Raw genomic sequence first — 24,420 nt, 5'->3', positions numbered from 1 at the left:
TCCAGGGAGAGGAAGAGGCAGCTTGCCCTTTGCCAAAGAACAGCAACAGGACTATTTCACTATGGCTACGTTTTAGTAAACCAAACAAGTGGTTATGTAATTTTGAATCCACTCAGCAATCTATGAATGCAAAGTGGCTGCTAATCTGTCTATAAGGCGAGGGATTAAAGCCTTTAACTCTCCATGCAGGAGAAAATGTGTGTGCTTTCTGAAATGCTTTGAGGCTATATAGAACACACAGAGGCTCAACAAAGCAGAGGCCTGGCAGGAGAGCAGCAACACTCATCCTCAGATCTAAGATCTTAACAGAACACCTATTGACAGAATGCCACTCTGGCCCGGGGGATTTTTCAGTGTCTTGAAAAGGGTTTGGAGATAAAAGGAAAAGAGTATTTTGGAAGAAATTACTCTTAAGTGCATGTCCAGATGTTAGCTTAGCTTCCTGGAGTGGACCAGATTCTTGGTTGGATTCTTAAAAGGATGGGAAATGACTTGAAATAGGCAGGACCATTTTCCATGGATGCCTCCATTATTCACAGGAACCAGCGGTGGGGACTGTGTAGACCAGGGTTCCCAAACTTAGATCTCTAGCTGTTTTTGGACTACAGTTCCCATCATCCCTAGCTATCAGGACCAGTGGTCGGGGATGATGGGAACTGGAGTCTAAAAACAGCTGGAGATGTTAAATACGTATTCTGTAGTTGACCTCCTTTCTAATGTTTTATTTTGAAATCTTTAAGATAATATTTTAGTTTTCTGTTTTGTTGCTTTGACTGTATACTCTATATTTGACTTTCTTAAGATTGTTTTATTGATTTAATATGATGTAAACCTCTGTGTGATTTTTCTTTAAAATATAAAGTGGTATAGAAATTTAAAAAATAAAAATGGACACATCTCCCTATCAGTTATTTATGCTTGCGGGGGGAGGGGGGCAGAACCTGGACATCTGGATGATGGGCACCTGAAATAGCTCTGTATCTCCCAAATTAGATGTGTCTGGGTGAGCCCCTAAAAGGATTAAGCAAGCTGCAAAAGGGGAGAAGCCCCTTGAGTCCTCCTTCTGAAGTCTGAGAGGCTGGCAAGCAAGGCACGGCCTCTCCCTTCCCTCTGCTCTGCTGAGGCATCTTCACACTTTGAAAGGCGATTGCTATCAATCAATTCCTTTCCCAAGCACCCAGAGGCGCACAGGCTCCATTTGGCTTTGTAACATGATCCTCTGCAGCTGACAGGCCCAGATTACTCCACTTCCGATCCACCTCCTTCTAACCTTCCAGAATGTAACTCTAGAGCTGTGCTGGTATGGCCTCTGCAGGAAGAGGGACTTCCAGATGGGACTGTGCAGAGTGTCCCTAGCATAGCTTTAAGGTCATTGGGAGCTCAGGGCCTGGGGGTCTAAAAAGCAATTTTAGATGCTGGTGATAGAGAGAAGCTGCTTTTTAAAAAAGAAAGAAGAAAGAAAGAAATGAGGTGGAGATAGGGTCACAGAGACAGATGAGCACAGATCTCTCTCTGGAGGTAAGCTCATCTTTTGAAGCTTTAATGTTGATTTATGTTCCTATGGTTTCATCTCTTGTGTAGATTAGCAGAGCATTTCTCACGGCATTCTGCACAAAACAGATTTGAGTAGCTTTGCATACCGACCTTCAAGTCCTCCCCACCCCCCACCTGCTCCAGCTTTAAGAGCTCATTTCACATTGGTCCTCTACTTTCTATCTCTTTTTTATGGGGAAGACATGCACAGATGAGCTACATACACATGGGCTGATTGCATTTCTAAGAATTGCCTCCTTGCCAAATGCTGGTTGTTTCATGGCCCATTTGAAAGGGTTTGCATCCATGCAAATAATTCAGGGCACTTTTAAAAGCTCGCCCTGTGCAAATCTGGAACATCTACAGTGGCCAAAAAGGCAGAGTAGTTTCCTGAACAGCAAAACAAAGAACCCAAACAGAAGCTATCCTCAGCTCTAGCTGTGAAATCCCATTACTTGGGGTGCCTGTGGTCCTAGGATCCTAGCCTTCTGCTCAACACTTGGGGAACTGGGATGTGTCTCAAGAACCACAGAGATATAAGCAGTTGGAATAAAATTTGGGCAAGTATCAAAGGAGTCTGCAGTAAATACACAAGGTCACCAATCCCAATTGTGAGAGAAAAAGGATTCTTGTAAAGATGGGAAGGCTGAAGTGTCAGGCAAGCCACAGAATGAAAGCAGGAGACACAGACTGCACAATATCAAGTGCACAAATTTCTGTTAAATCGAATGGGAGTCATTCACTACAGGGAGCTGGCAATTGGAAAACAGTGACAGCTCTAAAGATCAGTGGCAATGCAAATCTCAGTGCAGGCTCAGAATGAGAGAGATTTATAACCATCTTTTTGGCAGGTATACTAAATCAGTTAAACCACAGCACAGAGAGGATTCGTAAAATACAGGACAGGGAAGCCCCTCTTGTGTTTAGTGAAGAAAGAGCTCAACCACAAGTCCTAGTTCAGATCACATGCTATGCCAAACCTTGGCTTCGTGCAGTGTGGCAGAGCAGCAAAACAGCCTCTCCCAGAACCCACACTGTCTTGCTAAACCAAGGTTTGGCTTAGCGTGTTGTGTGAACCAGGGCACTGTTTTGCCTTGGGGATCAATGAATCACCAGGAAAGGAAAAGGAGATTAGAGAACTTTATGGAAAAACAAAACCAACCAAGCACATTAGGGTTTCATTGATGGCAAATGCCACTGTGAATACAAGCAGGATAAACAAGCCCCTGAGAAACTATTAAAAGGTAAGAATTGAATTTATTTCAGTTTTATCTATTTATCTATTTAAATTTTATTTCTATTTCCATTTTATCAGAGCGCAGGACATAAATATTTAATAATAACTGAAATGGTGTGTTCCAGTTTGAAAGACAGGCCTGACTGTTGATGAATTCGTATTCTGTAAGGCTGAAACAATGGTCTCTTGTAGGAGTAGGTTACTCCTGAAAGGGAAGAAGCCAAGCCATTTTCTCCCAAGGCAAATGAGAAGAAGAGTGGAAAGGGCTAGCCTCCTACATCAGAAGAGGAGGGAGGCAATTGAAAGGGTCCCAAGTACCCAATATTAAAATGGTAAGATTCAAAGTGCCGGCAGTTATTAAATTTAGCATAGGGCAACTTTCGGAGTGCCCTGGTTTTAACTTTTTGAAATATGACAACCCTCCTTTAGCATCCATCCAGCATACAATGTGCCTGGGATGGCAGGACCAGAAAGTAGGATGCTGCCTGCCAGAAAGCCACATTCCTTAGATACCAGGGAAGTAAATTCAGCTATGAGTCATAGTTCTGAAGTCGTGAACTTTTGCCTCAATTCCAAATTGAACATCTTTCCCCGACTTCAAATAATCAAACATGGCATTCCTCAATGACTTCAGGATATAGCTGCATGCCTTCTTGCAATAAGAACAAGATTTTGTCCCTCAGAATCACCCGACAGCACTCAAGAATGACACGCAGCACCTCAGTGTGCCAATCTGTGTGCACTAGCAATGCTGCCAAGTTTATATTTTAGCTCCATTAAAAAAAATGCCCTTGAATGCAGATTTTTTAAAAAGAAAACAGAAAGAACCAATGTACTTTTCTCTCTTTACCTGTGTTCTGTTGGATACTGGTTTTCAGGCATCATCTTTGGCATCTGAATAGGTTGATGAGGCGGCCGGGGAACAGCGAAGGTTTGCTGCCTTGGTTCCTGAAGGGCATGAGGGACAGGTGGAGGGGGCGCTCCCTGCAGAGGGCCTGTGCTGGGGGCATGGGCAGGAGTTTGGGCAGGTGCTGCTGGCAGAGGCGGGGGTGGAAGGGAGGTGCTCTGGAGCGCAGGTGAGGCTGGGGTGGCAGGCGGAGTTAATGGCTTGAACGCAGCAGGGGGCTTCCTGTCGTAGGCACTGTGTGAACAGAAGACAGAGAGGGCCGTAATAAATATGGGCAGCAGCCATTTCCACAGCTTCTGCTAGCTGCACTTGACAGCTCTGGCTTGTTTGCATTTCATGGTTGTCAGGAAGTAACAGTTGAGGTTGTTCACAGCCTCAAGGGAATCTTTGTACTTCAGGCAAGCGACAAAACAGGCTGAGTCATAGGGCTCATTTTGAAAACACTTCGCTCACAATTTTCTCGGAGATAACTGTAGCTTCCAATTGTTGTTCTTTCTTATAAAAAAAAAAAAATCACCATTATTTCAGGAACAAACTCACTGCATTGAAAAACATGTGTGTGGGGGGGAGAGAGAGCTATCTCTTCCCCCATTTGTGATAACTAACAAGAATTTGGTGTGATCTGAATGGCACACAAGCCTGCCACTCACCAACACACAATCATGCCCACAGGCTGCTTCAAATGTGGCTTTCCCGCCCACATGAGTGTAAGATGGAGTATACACCTGTTGTACGCTTGTGTGCAAAAGCCACGCATGTCTCCTTCAGAGAGATTGCATGTATGGATAAGACACAAGCAATCTACTATGTGTCCCTCCCCACTGCTATCTGAAGATTTTTGATACACGAGAAAGGGCCTGGTGTAACTCAGCCCCAATAGCAGTAAATGTCATTTGCTTTATAGTTAAAGAAGCTACCTGAATATCTTAAGTTTAGAAGATCACAGGTACCATGCACACCAGCACATATGATGCTCTTTGGATGTGTGACCTAACGCCAAGGGATGTGGTTAACCACAAGAAGGATTTGGAGAGTGGAGTCTAAACTTTCTGCCCATTAGTCAAATCATCTGAATACTGAGTAATAACTAGCACTACAACATGGGCATGTATTTGGTTTCCTAGAAATGGAATGCAAATCTAATTTGGTTTCTACTTCCCTGATGGTCCCAACTTTGCCTACCAAGCTCAGCTCCCAGCTAGGTGGTTCTTAATGTTTTTATCAGCATAACTGAAGCAAATTGTAACTGAACCCAGTTCAGGTTCCATGCTTCCCCAAGCTATCCAAAAGCATCCAACCTACCAATAGTTGTAGAGGCACTTTTCTCCATAATTAGCACAGAGCACCTGTTCGTGGCTACAGGTAGACAGCTCAGAAGAAGGGCTGTGGAGTTCCCTCTTGATCTTAGCTGGGGGAGGTCCATGAAGTACCACTGAATAAAAATTAAAAGTGGAAGAAAAACAAACAAACCAATCAATCATGTAATTTAGAACATAACCATATTCCCATGGAATGGAATAACCAAAAACATGCAACCAGACATTGCTCATGCTCCAGAGCTAAAGTTGTGCATACTAGTGTCACAGCACCACACAGTGATGAGCATGCATGAACAGCTCTCTCCTTGCCTTAAGGAGAGTTACTTGTCTTTGGAGAGGTGCACATTTAGACTTCCACAGCAATGTGTCAGAACTACGGAGGCTGTGCGAATGGCAGAAACCCCCATTGCTAGACTTGGATACAGCAGGCATTGCATCACAACAGCAACAGATTAACTGCTGGCAGCAGCAAGAGCATTTTAGGGTGGGGAAAAGGAGGGTATGAATGAGAACGTGGGGGGTGGTAATTGTCACAGAACACTTGTTTCTGCATGGCTTTTACAACTTCTCATTCCCAAGGACCAAACCTCCACTTTCTGGCATATTCCAAGATAGCATGAACAGAACATGAGGAGAACTCAGGACACCAGATTGTATACACAGAGGAATTGAGAATATGGTGGTATATGTTTGGTACCATAAACACAGGCAGATTTCTGCATCTTGAATAGGATTCTGTTAGAACCACGGAGTTTAACCACCCTTCCTTTCCAGCAGTAATCATGCATGTTGCAGGGAATTCTGGGGCATATTCTAGGCCTATGGCATGTCCTCAGGTGCCTCTGAAACAAACTCAGCCCTTGGCTGCAAGCTGCGTATTGCAGGGAAATATGGTTAATGGTACACAAGCTGCATTTTATGGAACTCCACTAAACCTCTATGGAATACAGCTTGAGAAAAACATTGTGGTTGAAATACAGAGCTGTAAGGCAGAAATGATTCCACACCAATGAGTTCCAGTACTTGCATATCACACCAATTGTTCTTGTCTCACACATAAGGATTTCTAGGATCACTCTGAGTGCAACACAACTCCTCTGTGTCTTCCACCTCATTTTATGCCAACACAACAAAAATAAATGCTATCGAAAAATGTCAAGGGATGTGGCTAATTTGGGCAAGTACCTGTCCTGAGCTTCCATGGAGAGAAATAAGGGAACTAGGCTTGTAATTGGATCACTCAATCTTGCTCTCCTAGCATTCCAATGTCCCTTTGAGAGGGATGCATCCTTCACATCGCTATACTGCCTAAACAAGACTTGGCAACAGAAGTCCACTTCCGAGGATGCAAGGGCTGCAGCTATGCCAATGCGGGGTGATAAATTACAAAGCAGGGAACGACCTTGTTAGAAAAAACACCTCGCCTCAACAAGGGTCACAGCAACTCTCAGCTTAACTGGTTCTAAAAATACACAGTGCTGAATCCAACAAATGTCTGCATTTGGTCATTGGCTAAGTTGGTCTTTTCATCAGGTCCCTCATTTTAAGAGGTACATTCTCATCTCTGAAGCACGCAAAACATCATGTTGACAGCATTATTTGCATTCTATGTTACTACACAAGGCAGTACCAAACTTGTGCAAAAGCTGCATGAATGTAGTTTCTCCACAGGAAGCTTTTAACCAACCGGCACAAAGCACACACCCTAATCTCAGCTAGAATGGGTCTTTCCTAGGTTTAAGACAGAATTGTGTACAATGTCCCAGATTCCTGTTTCAGCAAGATTATGTGCCATCAGAATCACTTCTGTCATCACCTGTTCATCTGGGCAACTGCGGCAGCATGCTCCTCCCCATATAGGAATGTACTGCCAAACTGGCAAGATCTTTAAAGCTTGCAGCAAAACGTATCTCAACAGTGTGGGGGGGGGGGAGCCCTTGAAGCTTTTGGCCTGACAGCCTGAGCCCCAAATAACAGAAGGAAGTGTTATATCCTAGAGTTCTAAGATTTGGTCATTGCCTCCAATATTGTTGCAAAAGGTGGCATAATATTTAGGGATGGGGCAGGGGAAGGAACCACACTCATCATCTATTCTATATAGAAATACCAAAATTACCCCAGTGGACCAGCTACCATTCTACTCCTGTTAACGTAAGAAGTGTAATTAGTTGCCAGTAGTGTCTGTTTAAGAGCTTCTATTATAATTTCCATTATTCCATCTAGTTTCCCAGGTGCCTTTCAATCACTATGCTATATTTGAGGCCGGCAGGTTAGAGCCTCATTCCTTAATGTCACCCAATACACTTCTCCTGTTACACCATATTGCACCACCACGTTTTCCAGGCACTGGCTTCCCTAGTATTAGTTCTGGTGGAAGCTGTCAGTCTAATTGGCTCCCATCCTTTTACTCCAGAGATAATAGTCCTGCTAGAGGAACTTGTCTTTTACAGCATATTCCTCCCCACCCCTGCAGAGGGAGAACAGCAGGGGCTTACTCACTGCAATGCTGCAGAAAACACAAAGCCCAGAATGGCAGGTTATTTGTTCCAGCATCTGGATGAATGTATTCTGAAGGAGACCAAACCTGGATTTCCATCACAAGAGAATATCTCGCTCCAGATGAAGCATAGGGACATTGGAAGCTGCCTTATATGGAATCAGGCCATTTGTCCATCTAGCAGACTGGTCATGGCACTGCAGGATTTCAGACCAGGGTTTTGTCCCAGCTCTACCTGAAGATGCTAGGTATTGGAAGCGTGGGCTCTTCCACTGAGCTGTGGCCCTTCTCCCATGCTTTGTGGGGGCATCAAGAAAAACACAGACCAGTTTGGAGCACACTGGACAGTTGCTGGGAGATTGCACGTTGCCCTGGCTAGACCAGTCAATAATCCTCCAAAGGGAAATGGAAGTCATACCCTATTCTCCTTCTGCAATCACCAAAGAGAATGCATTCCAACTAGCACGCATTCTGCCACTTTGCAATTTGGAAGCAGATTTCAGATTAAAGTTAGAAAGAGCAAGTGGTCTCCAGAAGGTATATAAACTGGGGAGGGAGGGGAGGGGTTCAGAGGGCCCAGGCCCTCTAAAATGCCAAAATGCTGAACTCAAGATGAAGGGAAGGCTGGCGATGGCCCTCATGCCACAGCAGAGAGTTCTTCTACTATATATAATTTTTAAACCAACTAATATATGCTTAGCCTAATTAATTTCTAAAAGAAGACGTTCTAGGAGAAGGCAAGTGCGTCAGAGTTCTGTACCTAAATAGTGACAGAACAGAACAGCTTGGCTTAGTCGGAAGTGGAGTATTATCTCCACAAAGGCTAAGCGCACAGCCATTGCCCGTGAGAGAGGATAGCCTGGGTCTGACAGCTTCCAGCCATCACCGCCAATTAGCAGTTCCCTGCATTCTATGTGCTGTCAAAGCCTCCCAGAGATGGGCAGAGACATCCACTCCTTTGGGGCAGTTGGGACACATCTGGGAGGGAACATTTAGTGCTAAGCCCTGGACCTGTTCAAATCCTTCTTTCTACGGGAGGGCAAAGTAGAAGAGCCAAGAGTGCCTTGGATTGAGCTTCTTCTTCTTCTTCTTTTTTTTTTTAGGGATAAGGTTTTGCTTGTTTGAAAAGGCTACACAATAAGTCAAGAGTACAACTCATTTCATTAAACTCTGGTGTTTTTGTTTTTATTTTAAAAAAACCACTAGCAGCTGCATTTCTCATACATTTTCATTCTGGCAGTATGTTGGCATTTCAAGTGTTAATGTGTCCCCGTCCCCCCCACTCCCTATAATTTGCTCTCTGTCCTCTCCCACCCCCACTTCCTAATAGGCATGGCCTTGCTGAGCAGCAAACAGCAGGAAACTCACTTTGGAGGTGTTCCAGCTGTCAGTCACAAGCATGTTTCTTTCCAACAGTCTCTGTGTTGTTTGAGCGGTTGTTTTTCTGCCAGCAGCACAATGGGGCTTAGTTATTCATTGAAGAAGGAGGTTGAGGGAGGGGGAGAGAATCTGCAAGCAGGCACCACCCTCCATTCACAACCAATTTGGAATACTCCATCCATTCACAAAAAAAACCCCTCTCTCTCCCCACAGCTGAGCGCTACCAATCAGGGGAAGGGAAATGACACTTAAGATCATAACAGAGACCAGCTGTCCTGCACAGAGAAGCTTGTGCTGCGGGCAACGTTTATGTAAGGAATTCAAACACTGCAGAAACAGGCTGCATAGCTAGGAGGGAGTCAGCCTCTCCAAAGAGTTCATTGCAAATGATTGTGCAACCCCACTTGTGGTGAGGTCCGGAAATGCCCTTTGGCCGGGGTGGGGGTGGGGAGTAAAAATAATTTGTAAAATCAACTTTTCCCCTTCAAAACAACAGCTGCCTGCCAGTGGACAGAATATTTCCTCTTAATGCTAACAGTGCCCTCACTCTCAGCTCCATCTATTAGCAGCTACTGTAGCCGCTTGCATTTATGGGAAGGATTAAGAGAGGGGCTAATTATCCCCAGTGTAGGAAAAATGGCATTTCTTGAGGACTACAGCGTTGTGAAATTGGTGCTAATTGCTCAAAAACTGCTCACAAAAGGAAAAAAGACAGCAAATAGGGGTCCCAGAGGAGGAAAGACAAAAGATGTTGCTAGTATAATGCCAAGTAAAAAGAAACACATACAATTCAGGGGAAAAAAAGCACTCTCTTACTGAGTTCAAGAAGGGGCAGCTCTTGAAGGATATTTGGAAGCTGTAACATGTTGCTTAAGTCGTGTAACATCCCATGCAAGTTACATGGGCTCTCATGTTAGCTTCTGGAGACAGCCCCAGTTTTTGGTTTCAACCTGCAGAGCTCTTATTGGCCTCTCTCTCTCTCTCTCTCTCCAGGAGTCCTCCCACTGTTTACAGCAGAGGTGGGGAACCTATGGCCCTCCAGATGTCATTGGACTCCAACTCCCATCATTCCCAGCCATTGACCATGCTGTCTGGAGCTGATGGAAGATGGAGTCCATCATTCATCTGGACAGCCAGATGATACTACACCAAAAGCCCTGCTCCTAGGAAGGTGGGCCGTGCTGAACCTCAAAACATGGCTTGGTTTCTTTAAGTCTGATACCACCTTTCCCAGGACAGAGGATAAGAAAGTACAATAGCACATCCCTCTGCCAACTCCCTCACTGCACAGGCTCACAGATATTTGCCCATATGAACTCTTTTAGGAGCCCAGCCAAGACGTGCCTGTACAGACTGGCTTTTGATGTCCCACCCACACAATATTTCAGCTTGAAAAATCACTCTCATCCCACCCCATTGGATGTCTTCTGCATGGAAACTCTGGATGCAAACAAGGGAGATGGGGGTAGGGTTGGAAGGAGTCCTCACAAACTGAAGAGGCCTCTGTAGTATGAAGGGAAATCCTGCTGATCTAAAAGAAGTCCCTCCTCACAACAATATCTGGATGACCACAAGCTCCCTTTCCCTGCTTCCATCCATGAAAGCCAAAGCACTGTTGCAGTTTAAAAGGGCTGCTGGATAAAATCAGACACAGGTTCAAGTGCAGACGTTGCCTGCTGGAACCGCCAAGTTTTCAATGGGATGCTGCCCCCCCTCAATCCACAGCAAGATGCCTACTGGGTCACTTATCCAAGTGTGCATTCCATCAAACAAAGTAAGGCAGGCAGCATCCGCACTGAGGATGCACATTTGAGACAGGTCTGGAAATCCTGATCAAGCAAGTGACAGACATGCATTATGCTGCTTCTAAGCAGCCAAAGGGGAAAAGGAACAAAACACCACCTCCACCTAAAAACATCCTAAGCGAATCAAACTTTTAATACAGTCGTATCTTGGATTTCGAACGTAATGCGTCCATTCGACTTCTGAAACGTTCGGAAACCAAGGCGCGGCTTCCGAGGCAAAGTTCGCAAACCAGAACACCTACTTCCGGGTTTGCGGCGTTTGAGTTCCAAGTTGTTCATGAACTAAGCTGTTTGAAAACCAAGGTACTATCTCTCTCTCCCCCCCCTTGCACACCCCTCCTAACCACTAAATATTAATCCATTACTGTACAGTTGTATCTCGGGTTAAGAACTTAATTCATTCTGGAGGTCCGTTCTTAACCTGAAACTGTTCTTAACCTGAGGTACCACTTTAGATAACGGGGCCTCCCGCCGCCGCCCGATTTCTGTTCTCACCCTGAAGCAAAGTTCTTAACCCGAGGTACTATTTCTGGGTTAGCGGAGTCTGTAACCTGAAGCGTCTGTAACCTGAGGTACCACTGTACTAGCAACGGCAGCCTCTGAAGCCTTACCAGGCAACAAGAGAAGCAGCCCATCCCTAAAGTGCCTTCCTTGGGTGCTGACTTGTGGTACACACACCTATGCCAGCAGTCAGAGGAAGAGCTCAGTGCCTCAAAGGCAGATATTTGTGTGTGTGTGTGTGTTGTGTGTCTGCCTCAGAGAAAGTACACATTCTCATTTCCCTGTTCTAATACATTAACTATAATTAGAACCTAGAAAGAAAGAAGCAAGCAGCACAACTATAGGTTATGTCTCAACACGCCAAGGTAGAGAGGAAGTCAGGAATGCAGCACGGCTTGGGGGAGGAGGCGCCAAGGGCTTTTGCCTTGTTTATCTGTGCACTGGCAGTGAAGCAGGACAATAGATGCTGAACCAGCACCAAGAAATCAGCCAGGAACTTGCATGCAAAGAGCTTTGTGCCAGCGGAGCTCTCTACCCCATTCACAGATGCCATAGCAGAGACACCACAATACCGCTTCCACCAGAGGTTATCATGGTACAGTTTGCCAGTTTAGAGAGGTAAGCTTTCAGAGGGTGAAAGATCTTTAGAAGACAGGTGTCCCATTTGATCCTGAATGTCCAAATTTCAAAATTAGTCACTCTCTCTCCTATTGCCTTAGCTCTAACTTTGCAAACAAAAGGACCTGGAATACACCATCAGCAGAGTCACGTGGTGCTGCTAGACTGCACCACTTTAGAGATTCTTTGCGGGATCACGTGTTGGAATGCATGTCTCCCCCTGACATCTCCCTGCATATAGAAACCTAGCACATCAAGGAGAATGTTTAGCCTGATACTCCTTTCCTTGGATTTGCTTTCTTTCTAGTTGCTGAGAATCCTTTGGAGGGGCAGGTGGTGGGAATGAAATTCCCCATCCACACTCTCAAGCAAAACAGTGCAGCAAAAGCTGCACCGTGTGATTTTCCTGATGGAGGCCTGTGCTGAAATAGGCATTTTCACCATGAGTCTGATGACTCGCACACTTTTCAGAGGAGGAAACACACATCCATAAGCTGGAAAAACAGAACTAGAGTCAAAAGACGAGCCTGTGGCCCAAAGGAGGCAAATTATCTAATCTGTTTGGGCAGTAGCCAACTAACGTGTCCCGTCAGCGCATAGGATTTCCGCTTGCGCAACGGAACTTCCCCCCTGCGCATACCCTGCGCCATTCCCAAATCTGTTCTGGAGGGCTTGGGAAACCTCTGGAACAGATTTTGGGGTTGTACGGGGAAAAAAAGCTATGTTGCACAAATGGAAACCCTTGCGCTGACAGGATGTGTTCGTTGGATACTTCCCTATGGAAAGCGACTTCTCAGAAGTCACAGTGTTGTTTGTAGCGCCTGCATGGGTGATATCAGGGTATGCGGCCACAAACTCTTTGCCAATACTGCTTTGTGCTCAAATCCTCACACTGCAGTTAGAAAGCTGGCGATATCTATTTAAGACTCTATGCAGGGATGTATCTTTGCTTGCATGATACCAACCACCTGCTCATGACCTTATGTGCGGCCATCATTACCTGGTTTCCACACTGAAGCTGCTTGCTCCCAACTCCTAAGCGACTTGTACACACAAACAGGTTGCTTGGTAACCGCGTGGCTTTGTGGGTATGGAAAGCCAATTGATCTGGATCAGTGTACACCAGCTCAAGGAATGACGTACACTCAGGTCAACACCAGCCTGGCATTTGAGCCTTAATCTCCTTGCCTCTTGTCTTTGCAGAACGGACGAGGTCAGAGATCAAGGGGCAAGGGGCAAAGTCTCTATGCTTCAAGGCTTTTCATGCAATTTTGAACTTATCTCTGAACTCTGCTCTTCTTTCCCCTTTTTCTGACCCATAAAGGGTGTCTACAAATAGATGTGATGCAAACCAGAAAACAATTGCCCAATTTCTTCAAATTCTCTCTCTCTCTCTCTCTCACACACACACACACACACACACACAGTAATGCACCTGTATGCTTTCACCAAGGAAAAAGTGAAGTGCAGGAAGGATAATTCTGAGTTTTCAACATTCTCTACCCATTCTTGGCACTAGTGTATTATCAAAATAGTCTTTCATGTGAATTGACCCCAACTGAAGTGGTTAAAAATACTGGTACTTCATGATGAAAGAGATGGGAGTTGATCAGCAGAAATCTAGGCACTTTCTTTAGCTATGTTGTCACAACTCAGAGATCATTGTTGAACTGCTTCCTATGATGTATGAGTAGCATTATACAGATTTTTACTCAAGAGTAGCCCCATTAAAATGAATGGTCATGGCAAACATACATTCAGTAATTTCAATGAGCTGACTCTGAACGAAAGTTAAATGTTATTCCCCATACAAAAGGATACAAAAACTTGCCCCTTGATCTCTGACCTCATCCGTTCTGCAAAGACAAGAGGCAAGGAGATTAAGGCTCAAATGCCAGGCTGGTGTTGCCCTAAGTGTATGCCATTCCTTAAGCAGGTGTACACTGATCCAGATCAGTTTACCAAATGTAATCTGTATTTGTTTTTTGTTGCATCTCACTCTCGTCTTAGGTTTCGCTGTGTTGATTTTGTGGAAGCCACCTTGTAAATAAAGTCATTAACTGGAGCAACAGCTTGAATTCTGATTTAAGAGTAGAACCATTGAAAACAATGGGAGTTAAGAAGATGCAAAGAGCACCACTGGATCAGGCCCAAACCCCATCTAGTCCAGTATCCTGTTCTCAGAGTGGCTAACCAGAAGACGCCTATGGGAAGCCCGCCAGCAGGACACAGGACAGCCAGTGTTAGAAACTGAGATATGAAAGCTAGGAGCTAAAAGGCATCTTAAACCTAGGTTAAGGGCACAACAATGGAATGTCTAGGCGTGCTTTTTAATAACAAGAATACAAAGCTGAAAATGAATGAATTGCAGCTAAAACATTATGTTCATTCTTCACGTGGTCTAGTCCTTCCCCTGCCGACCCACCCTAATATTCTTAAGAGGGTCTCTTCTCCAGTCTTCAGAGAGTAGCTGGAAGTGGGGAGGCAGAAAAAGGTCCTCCTTTCCTTCCACTCTGCAGTTTTAATCTGAAATCTTCGGCGCAGTACTGCACCCAGAGCTCAGAAACTGCTTGCGCTGATGAAATTCCCTGTCGCAAAATGTGCAGAAAACAATGGGAGCTTTGAGCACAGCAGCCCTCTCTGCCACTTGTGATTCCCAGCAACTGGTATTCAGAGACATATTGCCTCTTTGACACTGGAGGTAGGAGAAAGCCATCATGGCCAGTACCCATTCATAGAAGATAGGGTTAAGTTATTATGGTGCTGGAGGAGACTCTTGAGAGTCCCATGGACTGCAGGAAGATCAAACATATCCATTCTGAAGGAAATCAGACCTGAGGAAAGGGATCTGGAAGGACAGATCCTTTGGCCACCTCATGAGAAGAGAAGACTCCCTGGAAAAGACCCTGATGTTGGGAAAGATGGAGGGCACAAGGAGAAGGGGACGATAGAGGACGACATGGTTGGACAGTGTTCTCGAAGCTACCAGCATGAGTTTGACCAAACTACGGGAGGCAGTGGAAGACAGGAGTGCCTGGCGTGCCCTGGTCCATGGGGTCATGAAGAGTCGGACACAACTAAACAACAACAAAGGGCTAAGTTAGTGATGGCTAACTTAAGACCCGCAATGGAGCTTAAATATAGTAGGCAAGTCGAGATGCAGCACAATAAATCATAAAGTAAAACAAGTTCGAGTGTATACATTAGGAACCACAATCCCTCTTCAAGACTGTTATCAACTCTCTGAAATACCATTGTCTCCCTCGGCCCCTTTATCTTTATCCACAAAACCATCCTTAGCCACAGGAAGTAGTTGCCTGTTTAATAATTCAAGTCATTATCAGGAACATACAGGAAGAAGGTTGTAACTGTTCACCTTTTTAACCTTCACAGGGTTATCAAAGGCTACTTCAAGAGAAAATACACCCTTACTGCTCCAAAGGAAGAAAAAAAAGTTGACAAAATGGCAGGCTATAGCTGGGGTGGGGAAGAGCTGCAGCTTGGCTGGGTTCCCATGTTGAGACTACACAAATGTTCCTGCACCTTTTTTTGGTTGAGGACCATTTATTCTAATCAATATTTTATGTATTAACTCTACGTTTAACCTCACCATCATATTATCCCTGGGCAAGTTACAATTCATGTATATATCTCACTTTTCCTTTTAAAAAAATTGACGTTTTCATCATTTCTTTGTTCTTTTCATTGTACATTTCACTTTTTCAATCAGTTGTCCAAAGTAGCCCACATTTTAAAATGTAAAAAATATGAGCAATAAGAAACCCCTGAAATAGCAAATAGCAATAAGATGCTTGGTGGGCACAGAAAGGGAGAGCTCAGCCTCCCAAGCATTTTTAAATTGTCCCGGGATAGGATGCGTGGATAAGGGAAGAGAGTTGTCCACTGGCGATGTCAGAGGTGACACACACAAACACAGAAAGAGCTAACCTTTATGTAATTTGCTAGCCAAGGGAATTAGTCTCTCTCACCAAAACAGAACCGTTACCATAGAGGAAAGCCATCTGGAGCCTGCTCAACAAGCGCTAACAATTGTCTGAAAAACACAGTGGGCGAGATCCAAGGTAGTGTGAGCAGGCATCCTCTTGTGCTGTGGGGTTTCTCCTTACTCTCCTCCCCCTAGCAACCCCCAACCCTTCAGAGTAGATTTCGGGACCACGAGGGTGGGGGGGGGGCAAAGAGAAACCAAAAGTCTCATTACGCAAGTGTGCAGACAGCATTGGATGCCACCCAACATCTGGGAGAGACCCTCATTAAAGCGGGAGAAATAGTAGAAAAATAAAAATAGGACAGTAAGACCAACAAGTAATAGGAAACAGACACCTTAACCTAAAGCTTGTCACAGTGCCATTCTTAGAGAACTAGAGTCAGAACAGAGGCAGAGATGTGTGCAGACATATTGTGCTTTTTATAGACCTTGCAAAAGAATTAGCTTTTCAAAGTGCCACCTACAAGGGTACTCAAGTAAACGCATTCATGTAATTACATAATAGGAAGCAGAAGAAGAAATGAAAACCCACCACCATCATCCAAATTAAAATACATAGGACTGGTCCTAATTCTAAGACCACACATTCCAAGCAAACATTTTGAGGCAAAATAGCACCAACTGTCTCCTGAATAGCCCCAATTCTAAACTCATTTACTTGGCACCAAGTCGCACCAATTTTAAACAGAACTCAAGTTAAGGGTGTTTAGGATTAGCATGTTACTCATGCAGCAGTTGATTTCTGTGCCAGAAACCACAGTAATAATGCAAACCATGAATCATCATACATCCATCTATGACATATTAAGCAAGAGCTCCAGAAACCCTTTCAAGTGCAACACATGCCCTGTTCATTTCTCTTTATTCATCTATTCAATCAGCTATTCTGGTGCTATACAGCAAATTGCATTACTGAGCCTCTCAAAGGCCACAGAGTTTCACTTTGCAGATTCTGGGCCCCATATTATCTTTCCACCTTTAAAAAAAGTAAATATTGGAGATCCCCTTGCTCTTTGGGAACTTTAGCAGGTTTTAGCGATATGCCTCCTCACCTTCGCTCAGAATTTAGCCCTTCTGCTATACACAGGGCACAATCCTCTCTCCAACCTCTGGCAATTGGTTTCACTAGCCTGAGTGGCTTAAAAGACTTGTACAGGTCAGAAGGGAAGCCTGTCCCCCCTGCAAACACATGGTTCCAGTAAGATTTAAATTTGGCATTACTAGATCCATTCCAGGCAGGAAGCTACTCATTGATATATAAACAGCTTCCATTGAGAATCCCCTCCTGCCATCGACCTGCTCACCACAAACACAGAATACATAGAGGATGCTCAGGCCAGAAGGAAAAGGCTTCTTAACCCAAACAGAACTCCTAATGCCTCTCACAAAAGGTTTGCTGCCCAGAACTCTGGAGAAGACATTTTGTTTCCCCCACAATCCTTCAGGGTCCTGAACCGTAAAAGCTTGGAGAGAGAGAGAGCGCGCGCCTCTGCCAACAACATCTCCTCCCACACAGCCCGGCTGCAGTTTATACTGCTCCAAGCAGGAGAACTGGAAGGGTTGGGTTAGAATGTCAACACAGAGAGAAAATTTCTTACTCCAGGCTGCCTTTCATCTCAGGGAGGAGGAAAGAAAACACACACACACACCCCAACCAGTCTGAGGAAGCTTTCATGGCAAGCTTCCCACTTACTTCAAAGTAATCAAAGGGCAATAATTAACATGCATTTACTGTAGCACAAGATACACCACTGCATGCTGTGACAGAGTTTGAATCAAGAATCCGTTCCACTGCAGGCTATGTTTTCTTCCCTTCAAATTCTGTGGCAATCGGAACAGCTACACACACACACACACACACACACACACACACACCCTGAGTGGATGCGGAGTAACATTTCCCCTTTACACTTTTAAGAACATCATCTTGCTTTTCTTTAACCTCTAACGCCCCCAAATCACAGTCAAAAAATATGCAGAAAGCCTGCGTGCCTAAATAGCTTGCTGCCTGCAGAGGCCCAGGTACTGAGCACTCAGATGCTGCAGGTAAGGGAGAATTTTGGGGGTGGTGCAGTGCGAGAGGGACGGCTTTCCTAGCCGTCTTCTCAGAGCTGCTGGCTTGCCAATGACGAATGCTCCCTAAAGCTGCTCAAGTTTCACCAGCAAAGCTTTGTCCTTCACAGCTTCGCTATAGCTGCGGCTATAATAGCCAGAAAAGTCATTGAGGGAATTGGAAGGCACAGGGCTGGTGAGAGACAGAGTGCTCTTGTGCTTGCTGTCAAATGGATTTTAATATCTCTTACATTATGAAGTATTCATGGGGGCTTGAAAGGGTTCTGCAGAGATCAAGGTTAATAGGCAGCCCCAGAGATGCTCAAATAAATATCCTAAGTCTGCCAATTAAAGCAGTGCCGTTAACAGAACAGTCAGTGTCCACACCTTCTGTCTGCTCCCTTCTCGTCAAGATCCACAGATTTGACAAAAAACTTGCAAAAATACACTTTGCAGCTACATTTAATTAACAGAAGCAAAAACCAAGGGAGCAACTAAAACCTGTCACACGTCTTGCAATGACACTACAGATTTCACAGCAGGCAGACAAATGAACAAGAGAATGACTTACAGTTATCGGACTGGAAATCTGGGACAAACTGTTCATCATCAGGAACTTGGGCTAAAAGAAAGGGGAAAAAACAAGGTTTTTTCACCAATTAATTAATAAATTAAACCCTACATTTCCTTATCTAAAGACAAAGGAGCTCACAAGCCAAAATAAATATTAATGTCATACATTACAAAACAGCAAAAAAAGAACAAAGAAAAAAGATTCCATAGAAATGACAAGCACGACTAATTATCATAGCCAATAGGTTATCAAAGCACAATGGGACACAGAATTGTGATATCAACAAGGATTTACCTTCAGCTAACCAAGCCTCCTGCAACTGGCTGAGATCCTGAAACAATTCTGAAAGAAAATAAGAACAAAAAAATGGAGTATTTTTTTCTGCTTACATGCTTTTTACACATGCTGCTTAAAATGGTGATGTTTCAAAGATGCTTTTTTCAAACATCAACAACAAAAAAAGGAGGCAATTCTTCGCTACCTTCAGAATCATGAGCCAAGTCAGTGTCCTGAAACTTCCTTTTTCTGTCATTTACTGGCCTGCCTCGACATTCATCTGTGCAAGGTTTCTGGTAAAAGCAAAGAAATGTAACTATGAAGGGCAATCGTTCAAAAACACAAAAGAGCAGAAGCAACATGAACTTTGTACAAAGGAGCAGGGGGCATCACATGATAAGAAAACAAAACCACATTTAAAAAAATGAAGTCCTACCCCAGGGACCATGAAAGGGACCTGCTGATCATAAAAACCATCCATTGTGCTTGCAAATTCTTTAATATTCCCTCGAACGTTTTTAGCATTGAGTAATTCCAGGATGAGAAGAGTTTTCAGAATCTAGTTCTGGCAGATTTCAGGCTGGAAGGGAGAAGAGAAAGACAGAGGAATCAGACAATGTTCTGCCTTTAAGGCACCTGAAGAGACCATCTCTAACAGCACACGAGCATGTTCTGCAAGCTTTGAGGATTATCTTTTGTGCTTAGTTAACACACATTAAACATGGGGGAGGGAGGAAGACAAATTATAGTATTAACCCCCCTCTAGCTAGTTGCTATGATATCCATTCATTAGGTTGCTGCTCTTTTTAAATCAACACACCAAAGCCCCAACCTTTAATCCATGATGTCACAGAGTTACTATGGAAACAGTCGTGACATCACTAAATGCGAATTACAACCGCTTAAGAACAAACATAGGGAACGGCATGGATTATAAGGCAGAGATCACATGGCTTGGAGTACATTTTCTCCCTACATGGTCGAAAGATAAAATATAAATAGCAACAAGTGCACAGGAAAGTCGACTGGAGTTAGTGAAACAGCTTGGCTTTCTGGTGATGATAATTATCTGCATGCAACTCCTCTAGGTTACAAAGAGAGCCAATGCTCTTTTACTTACACCTAAGCAAAGCAAACCGAAAAGATCCCTTGATTTCATTGCTACCAGAAACTGTACTTAGTACTGTAGCCATTCAAGCATTGTTTGAAGTAGCTTATATTTTTTTTTGCTGATCTAAACGTTTGAAATCTCGGATAATTTACTCGAAAGCTTAAAAACACACTGCAAGAAATATCCATGTTAGGTTGGCATAAGACCCAGCGCGAAATGGAAAACTGCTCGGTCCCTTGTTCTGCTGATGCAACTTTTGCTGCTATTGAACAGCCCGTATATCCAAGAAATCTGCTAAGCAAAGGGCAGTTTTCAGTAATCCCTTAAGTAAATTCACCGTGAAGTTTAAACACAGGAGAGATTTATGGCTTGTTTAAAAGAAGCAGTATTTTCTACTAACTCCTCTCAAAAATACAGAATCTGTGGTCTTAAAAAAAAAAAAAAAAACTTGAGTAAGTGCGTTTCATAACATGGGGTTGGCGGCGGGGGGAGAGAGAGACGAGAGAAAGGTGGTGGTAGCGAGATCGGTTATGAACTTCTTTATCTAGCCTAGCTGGCCAACTGTTGCAAACTGCTCCTAAATATCATCGCGGACAAAAATATCTTCCATTCCGAACTTGCCCCGTCGATTCAGAGCAAATTTTTTTTGGCAAAAACGGCGATTGGAAGCAACATCTTTAAAAACATTATGTCGCGCGTACTAAATCCGCTTTTCTATCTGGCCGCTGCGATTCGCCTCCCCTCTCCCCCCCCCCCCGTACCCCTAGGAAAAGCCTTTAACGCAGCCAAACAATACAATTAGCATCCCCTCCCCCGTGTGCAAATCTGGCTTAAGTTTTATGAATGGCAGAGCAAGCAACAAGAGCAGGTAGAGTGTAACGAGATCCCCGGCGTAGGGCCCCATTCACAAAAACAAGGCACGCACTTCCCAGCTCGCTCCATTCACGAAACGCCTTCAGAGGCGCCCCCACCCCTACAGCCCTGTGCAGAACGCCGCGAGGAGACGCAGCCCCCGCCCCCGCACTCAAGGCTTCATTCACACAAAACCAGCTCCATTCATAAAATCGCCCACATTCACAAAAAACACATCACCACCACCAGCAACCACCTCCCGACCCAGCCAGTGCCTGCCGCAGCCTGTGGCGGCGCGGCTGTGCAGCCTTCCTTTGGAAAGGCTACGCCGTAGCTTCTCCTGCCGGCACTCTGTTGCAGCCCCCAGAGCTGCCCCCTCCCGCACCTGGGATCCAGCCCCATTGCTTACCCCAGGCTCCAGCAGACCGAATCACTGCCTCCATCTCGGCCACGGCATCCCAAGCTTATCCAAACACAACCCCCCCGCATTACTTTGCACCCCCGAACACCTGCCCCGATTGCCTCCTTCTCAGGCCGCCCAGCCGATCCCACAACTCCCAGCACCCCACCGCTCAGGACCCCCGGCCCCGATCCCGACCCCAGTCCCCGGAGGCTGCGTTGCCTTCGCCCCTCCTCACCTGGCCATAGAACTAGCGCGCTGCCGCTGTGCAGTCGCTAGAAGCCCTGGTTCTTCCTCGGGCTGCTGCCGGAGCCCCCGAGCGGCCTCCAGAGCCCGCCCCGCCCCGTCTCCATTGGCCCACGGCCCCGCCAGAGGTTGTCAGTCTCAGCTTGTTTACCCTACCACGCACCCAATGGCGCTCGGATGTTGCAACGCCTCCCGGTCCTGAATGGCTGCGGCGGCCCAGCCAGTGCGTTCTAAGCCCGCCTCCTCGCAACGATGAACTGCCTTATGTTTTTTTCCTCCAGGGAAATATAGCCAATCAAGGCGGCCTTGATTTACATACTTTTTTCGAGGAGCGTTTTCATTCATAAAAAAAGGAAAAGAAAGAATGGTCGCGTTCCGAGGGCGAGGCAGAGGCGCAGGGAGGGATTTAAAGGGAACGCGCAGCTCGGCGGCAGAGAGTCTGTTTTTGCCAGCTCCGTTACGAAGTGAACGCTCCTTGGCTGCCCACAGTCCCGTGCCGCCGCCGCCTTCTTTTTCGCCTCGTGGCCGCACGCAGGACCATCTCACGACAACCGGCCAGCTCGGCGGCGGCCGGAGTAAGAAATAATCGCCATTGCAGGTCGCCCTCGGTCTTGGCACCTGAACTTCATTCTTATTACCACCCCCACCAGAAATCAGGGCCATCGTGAGGAAAACACCGTGCCCCCAGCACTGCCCTGCTCATTCAGCTGCAAGGGAGAAATGGCAGGAACAAAATCTTCCGGCCTTTCATCTGGGGCATTAATCCAACGACCGCATTTTTCGTTACAAACAGTGCAAAGCCTGTTAACCAGGGAACAGCAAACTTTTTCAGCAGGGGGCCGGTCCACTGTCCCTTGTGGGGGGCCAGATAATATTTTGAAAAAAATAATGAACGAATTCCTATGCTCCACAAATAACTCAGAGGTGCATTTTAAATAAAAGGACACATGCTACTCATGTAAAAACATGCTGATTCCTGGAACGTCCATGGGCCGGATTTAGAAGGCGATTGGGCCGGATCTGGCCCTCAGGCCTTAGTTTGCCTACCCATGCTGTTAACATTTCTGCCCATCCGCGCATAGGCTTAGTCCGTTGGGTCGCTGGACAGATCCATGCTCCAGTCGCGTCAGTTATGCTTAACTCAAAAGAGAAGTGCGAGAGGATTGGGCTGCAGAAACTGCTGCGAGTCCTTCCTGGGACTTCTGGAATAGCCTCAAGGCTGCACTCCAGTGTGTACACACTTAACCCGGCATGAAGTGGGGTCTTCCCTATGAGTAAAGAGGCATAGAGTTGCATTGTAACTACAGTGCCCTGTGCCTGTTTACTTGCTTGAAAGCTGCCTTAACCAAGTCAGACCACTGGCCCTCCTAGCTCAGGACTGTCTACATTGACTGGCATTTCGGGACTCCTTTGGGTCTTGGGAGACATGGGCGTAGCCATGATTTTTTTGGGCGGGGAGAACCTCAGATTTTTATTGATTTTGATGGATTTTGATAGATTTAGTGGGGACAGCTGCCTGCCTCCTTGGCTATGCCCATGCTTGGAGACGCCAGGGATTAAACTACTAGACCCCTATGTGCAAAGCAGCTTCTCTACTGCTGCTCTAAGTGTGTTTTTGGACTGCACCCACTCAGAGACACTATTCTTACTTACAGGTTGAGAAAACAAGAAGCACCCTGCAGGATCCGATGAAGGACTCGTCTAGTCCAGCATCCTGTTCCCCACAATAGCCAAAAAGATGGCTAAAGGTTGCCCATGAAGGCAGTGCCTATAATCCTGGAGGTAGCATATATATCTAGCACAACTAGTCAGCAAGTCAATGGGTCCCCCAGACTGCCTGAATTTCAGTTTGCTCATGTGAGATCTTCTGGGCCCTAAGCTCAGTTCTGAAGTGGGGAGGGAGCCACTGGTGGAGGAAGAGGGGAGCGGGGGAAGCGCACCGCCCCTGGCAGCACGATCTTGGTGGGGTGCCATCATGGCTGCCCCTCTGCCCGTGCTGGGCGCCACACCCCTGCGAGTGGTGCGCCACGCCCCCAGGCATGCCAGCCATGTCCCTGCCTGCTCTCCGCCACCGGAGAGAGCCACTTTGCCCAGTGACACTGGGAGGGTGAGTCTAAGACATTGGCACAGAACATCTCAGAATGGACGCCCATTATGCCTGGAAGTGAACAGGAGGTTTGTTGGGCAATGCAGGTAGCCTTAAGGGTGCACATGGCAGCAGCAGACATGTAAGCAAAGAAACAATGTGAGGGAAAAGGGAAGTCGAGGTGGCATGGGCCTGAAGTTCATACAGAAGTAGAGGCAGCGACAGCAGATGCAGACTGTGGCATGGGAAAGAGGAAAGAGGGCTTGCAAGAGTAGCTCTGAGTAAGAAGAGGCCGAAAAGTGGGACAAAGCCAGCAGGAAAAAGAGAAGTCAAACTTGGTCTGGGCTTCACCAGCTGACCCACGCCATTTCACTTCCACACATTTCCCCACTATCTCACTGATTCAGCCTTTGCCATCGTGATGCCCTGCAGATGGGCAGGGGCTGATGGGAGTTGTAGTCCAAAACATCTGCAGGGCACTGCATTGGCAAAGGCTGCTCTGGTGGCTTATAAAAACACTACCAATTCACAACCCGTTGAGTTGTTCTGATCTTAACATGCTCCTATGAATTGTTCAACTGATAGCAATGTAATTAAACTGGTGGGAACACTTGGGTCCGGGCCACTGAATGCTTCCAAGTCATGCTTTGGCGTCAGTTGCTGTTTCAGACAGACAGGCGGGTTGCACGAGGAAGCAGAGCAGCTTGTTGCGAGGTTTCGCCTTCTCCTTGCTGAGAGTTACGGTACTTTATCTTTTTCCTAGCGAGGATTATCTCACGTCTTTCTCTAAGAGCAAACACACACACATATATATACATACACCTATTATATATGGTCAGGAATGAAAGCATAAGGCAAGTTGAGCTTGCTAGTCTAGGGGCATGATGGTAACTTAGGGTTCAAGAGGTCCTGGGTTCAGTTCCTAGGCAAGCTCTACTGGAATTGCTGGGCTACTTAGAGACTTTGTGTAGGAATAATGCTAGGAGAGGATATATTTATTAGATATTATCATTCTTTCCT

The 24,420-nt window shown here is 45.7% G+C and overlaps 1 protein-coding gene across 1 annotated transcript in view; it reads right to left on the bottom strand.

Annotated features, from left to right (window-relative positions):
• ETV5 (ETS variant transcription factor 5) overlaps positions 1-21,435 on the bottom strand; it is a 41,355-nt gene extending 19,920 nt beyond the window's left edge. The window contains exons 1-7 of the mRNA XM_083443321.1: positions 21,307-21,435; positions 19,142-19,285; positions 18,911-18,998; positions 18,724-18,771; positions 18,427-18,477; positions 4,980-5,109; positions 3,621-3,911 (exon numbers count right to left, since the gene is read on the bottom strand). Of these exons, the coding sequence (XP_083299447.1) occupies positions 3,621-3,911; positions 4,980-5,109; positions 18,427-18,477; positions 18,724-18,771; positions 18,911-18,998; positions 19,142-19,186 (653 nt within the window). The 5' untranslated portion in view covers positions 19,187-19,285; positions 21,307-21,435. The remainder of the gene's footprint in view (positions 1-3,620; positions 3,912-4,979; positions 5,110-18,426; positions 18,478-18,723; positions 18,772-18,910; positions 18,999-19,141; positions 19,286-21,306) is intronic.
• Between the last annotated feature and the right edge of the window lie 2,985 nt (positions 21,436-24,420).

This window comes from Podarcis tiliguerta, assembly GCF_965153285.1.
Source record: "Podarcis tiliguerta genome assembly, chromosome: 5".
NCBI lineage: Eukaryota > Metazoa > Chordata > Lepidosauria > Squamata > Lacertidae > Podarcis > Podarcis tiliguerta.
The sequence above is the reverse complement of the archived record's forward strand: the minus strand, read 5'-3'. Positions and strand labels throughout refer to the sequence as shown.